The sequence below is a fragment of the Nicotiana attenuata genome, unplaced genomic scaffold (genome assembly GCF_001879085.1).
Source record: "Nicotiana attenuata strain UT unplaced genomic scaffold, NIATTr2, whole genome shotgun sequence".
NCBI lineage: Eukaryota > Viridiplantae > Streptophyta > Magnoliopsida > Solanales > Solanaceae > Nicotiana > Nicotiana attenuata.
The window spans coordinates 631,936-635,898 of record NW_017670495.1 but is presented as its reverse complement, the minus strand read 5'-3'; the positions used below and the strand labels follow the sequence as shown (position 1 = coordinate 635,898).

General features: G+C 37.3%; 1 protein-coding gene across 1 annotated transcript; it reads right to left on the bottom strand.

The window, feature by feature from the left end:
• Nucleotides 1–1,456: 1,456 nt before the first annotated feature.
• LOC109240216 lies at nucleotides 1,457–3,698 on the bottom strand. Its single transcript, XM_019406850.1, has 6 exons — nucleotides 3,526–3,698; nucleotides 2,218–2,488; nucleotides 2,045–2,141; nucleotides 1,836–1,960; nucleotides 1,675–1,759; nucleotides 1,457–1,565 (listed from the first exon to the last, which is right to left on the bottom strand). The coding sequence occupies exons 1-6, from the start codon at nucleotides 3,682–3,684 to the stop codon at nucleotides 1,457–1,459; spliced, it is 846 nt and encodes a 281-aa protein (XP_019262395.1). The 5' UTR covers nucleotides 3,685–3,698.
• Nucleotides 3,699–3,963: the final 265 nt, after the last annotated feature.

Below are 3,963 nucleotides of genomic sequence, written 5' to 3'. Positions count from 1 at the left end.
CAATTACACATTAGTAAATAACATCGCAAACACCTGGTTTTGCTAATAAATTCAAAGCTACGACGTAAAATTAGGTGAAATGACCAAAATGCCCTCCAGGCCAACGCCCCGGAATCGAATAATTTTCACATTTTCAGAACCCTCGTACTCTCACGAGTCTAACCATATAAAAATCTCCCAAATCGGAGGTCAAATGCTCCCTCAAAACTCCATAATTTAGCCAATGAAGTTTTACTCCAAATTATCCAATTTTGATGCTAAATTCGAGTTCCAATGATACATTTAACTATATAATGATGAAATATAACTAGAAGGGATTAAGGAAACGTTACCCAATAGTCTTCTCTTCAAAACCCACTCAAAATCGCCCTTACCCGAGTTCTCAATTGATTTTTGTAACTTATGAACTCAAACCCTCGAAATTTCTATTTCTGCCCAGGGATTTCCGCTTCTGCGGACAAGGGACCGCATCTGCGGTCCCGCTTATGCGGAACAAATGCCGCTTCTGCGGCTATTAACTAAAATCCAGGGGTTCCGCTTCTGCGGTCTTAAACCGCACCTGCGGTAGCCGCTTCTGTGAAAAACTTACCGCTTCTGCGGTTTCTCACCAATGACCCATGGCCGCATCTGCGACTTATACCTCGCAGGTGCATAACCGCTTCTGCGGTCAAACTTCCGCACTTGCGGAAACTGAAGGGAGCCCAAATTCCGCTCCTGCGATGGGATGGCCGCTTATGCGGCTCCGCTTCTGCGGTTCCCAAGCCGCAGAAGCGAAAATACCAAAAGAGAGAAAAAAACCAGCTGCTGCAACACTTCAAAAATTCTTCCGTTAACTACCCGAAATCATCCCGAGGCCCCCGGGACCTCAACCAAAAGCACCAATACCACCTAATACTTATTCAAACTTGCACCAATCCTTAAAACACCTAAAACAACACCGGAAACCCGATTAAATCAAAGATTCAAGCCTAAGAACTACAAGTTTCCTCCAAATACGCTTTCGATCAAAAACCTAACCAAAACACGTCCGAATGACCTGAAATTTTGCGCACACATCCCAAATGACATGACGGAGCTACGGCAACTTCCGGAATTCCAATCCGACCCTCGGATCAAAAACTCACTATCGGACCGGAACTTCAAAAATTCAAACTTCGGCATTTCAAGCCTAAATGATCTACGAGCCTCCAAAATACATTCCGAACATGCTCCCAACCCCGAAATCACCTAACGGAGCTAACGGAACCATCGGATTCCTATTCTGAGGTCGTCCTCACACTATTCTGATTACGGACCATTTTTTAACACTAAAGCTCTCATTTAGGGACTAAGTGTCCCAAAACTCTCCAAAACTTAACACCGAACGTCCTGGCATACCAAAATAGCGGAAATAAACTTAGGGGAAGCAGTAAATGGGGAATCGGGGCGTAAATTCCAAAAACGACCGGCCGGGTCGTTACATAACTTGAACAATGCCCTTCTCCAACTCATCCGAGACAGAGTAACTTTGTTGAGAGATGGTTTGAGTCAGCCTCTCGGAGTTATTATCCCGAACAGCAAGTAATCTGTATTTGTAAATGAGTACAACAGTTAGATGTATAGTTGGAAAATCTGTGTTGAGTATAGAAGTAGTGAAATTTTATATATGTAAATTAAAAAATATATATTTTGAACCGTGTTTTAAATTCGTCAGATTGAGGAAAATTTGGATTAATCCACAGCTTTGATGCATTCCAAGTATTGCGCACAGAATATGAATCTACAAAACAACGATCGTGTAAGATCTAATGAATAACTTTCGCAAATTAATGTCAAATTGAGTAATTCTATTTTACCTTGAAATTTATGGGCTTTTATGAGCTGCATAACAACAATAATAGGCTGGTTGTTAGAACTTAGCAGATGAGGTACAATTTCATCAACAAATTCGCCCCAAAATGTTGCAGACAACTTCTTCCTCCTGTCAAATAGAAAAAATAATATAATTTTAGCATATGTAATTATCAAATAAATCCTTAATTAGTAGATGAATGTTTATTCTTACTCGTCATCTTCTAGTTCAATATCCATAAACTTCCTAGAATTTCCACCTTGGTTTTGCGTGTGTACCTCACTGAAATTGACAATTTCTCCGATGACATCTAAAGAAAAAAAAATTGTTAAAATAAATAGTAGGAAAGTTCATAATTAGAAATGTAGCGTAAAAGTTATATTTACCAAATAATTCATTCTCGTTCACGTCAACCTTATTTATCAATTGATCATATGGTCGTAAATCAAAGATATTCATTGGGAAAAGTGGATCAGATGTTTCAGCCACTGTTGTCCGTTGAGTAAACGTCAGCCTCAACATATGTTTCGTGCTGTTGAACTTCTCCTTATTATGACAAACGATAAAGTTCGCCATATGATATAATCCAAGCTCAGTAATTTGTGTTTTGAAAAGATGCAAAACTGACTTGCCAATAGAAGCACTTATCCGATCGCCCTACAACAAAATAACATTACATAACAGAGAGTAAAAAAATATATTATTATTAGTAATTTAGATTAACTCTAGTTTTAAACAGTACAGTTGAACAAAGTTCTAAGTGACAGTAATAGAGGAAATATGCCAGATTTGAAGCAGAGTTCACGACCAAATATATTAACATGTAGGAGTGCACAGAGTACACCACAGTTTGCAACTTGTAATGATAGCAGGTATGAGGGAAATCCTTTTCTTTGTCGTCCTCCATTACGAATAAAATGTATGCCGACTAAAGAGATACCAAAATCAGCTCCTGCGCCAGATTGCTGCAAAACAGCATACTGGTTTTCGGGATAAGGAGGCATTCTATATTTCCTTACTTATGGAATATTAAATAGTAATGTAGTGGTTGTAGTCCTCTGTGTAAACCCCTATTGCAGTAGTGTTTGGTTTAATTTTGGTGAGTTAATCATGGCTGACTTCTGTTTGTATAGCTTCTACTTTATTACTACAAACAAATTGATTATCGTGTTGGTACTATCTTATTCATTAAAAAAATGATCAGCAGAAACAAATCATTTTAACTCTAGAACAAATAAGGAATCAGATAACTTATTTGAAACAATAAGTTATTTGGAACAATTGGTTGTATAAATCAGAAGGGAGGATCATTTGAAGCAGATGGATTTTCCACCCATTGCTTTCGAAATCTACTTTGCTGCAGAGTGCAGCCTAACTCATGTATACTTCAGATCCTCATGTCCTATTGTCTGTGAATATTATGCAATTTTTTTTATTTTGTACATGTGTGGCTCTACGTGTTGATATTAAGCAAAAAAACAGTTTGTTAAACAATTTGAAGTACCAATTACAAATATAGCATATTTATGTTTACAGCATATAAAGATCGAGAAGAAGTACGTAGGAATTGAGAGGCAAAGGTGAACAAACTCGTGAGGGTAAATTTTAGGCTTAGAACAAACGTGCATAGCTAATCGCTCAACAACGGGGGAGATGTGTCAAAACTAAATAATCATATAACATATGTAAAATACCTTTTCATCTTGTAGAACCAATTCAATCGACAATATATTGCCTGGATTAAAACGATCCGGTACTTCCCACAAACGGACAACACGAACTTTCAACTTCCATTGCATCTTCGAAATTGTTATATCCTTGATGAAATCAATGTGAGTAGCCATCTTTTGCATAAGCCCTAAGTTTTCTTGAAATCTTGATAGCAGACGGAACTTTAGAATTTAAGAACCTGTAGTTGAGGAAGAAATATAAACTGCTGAACGCTTGAGCAGTTGATACCCAGTATACGAAACGTGGGTGAAGCAGTTGAATGCATCGTGCTTTTGCAAAGAATATTTAGTTTAAGTTGAAGGTAAAAGTAATTACCTAATATTGTGGAGTAAAAGGTTTTAACAAATAAATTGTTTTAATAATTTAAAAAAAATAATAATTGAGATAATTGAAGAGGAATT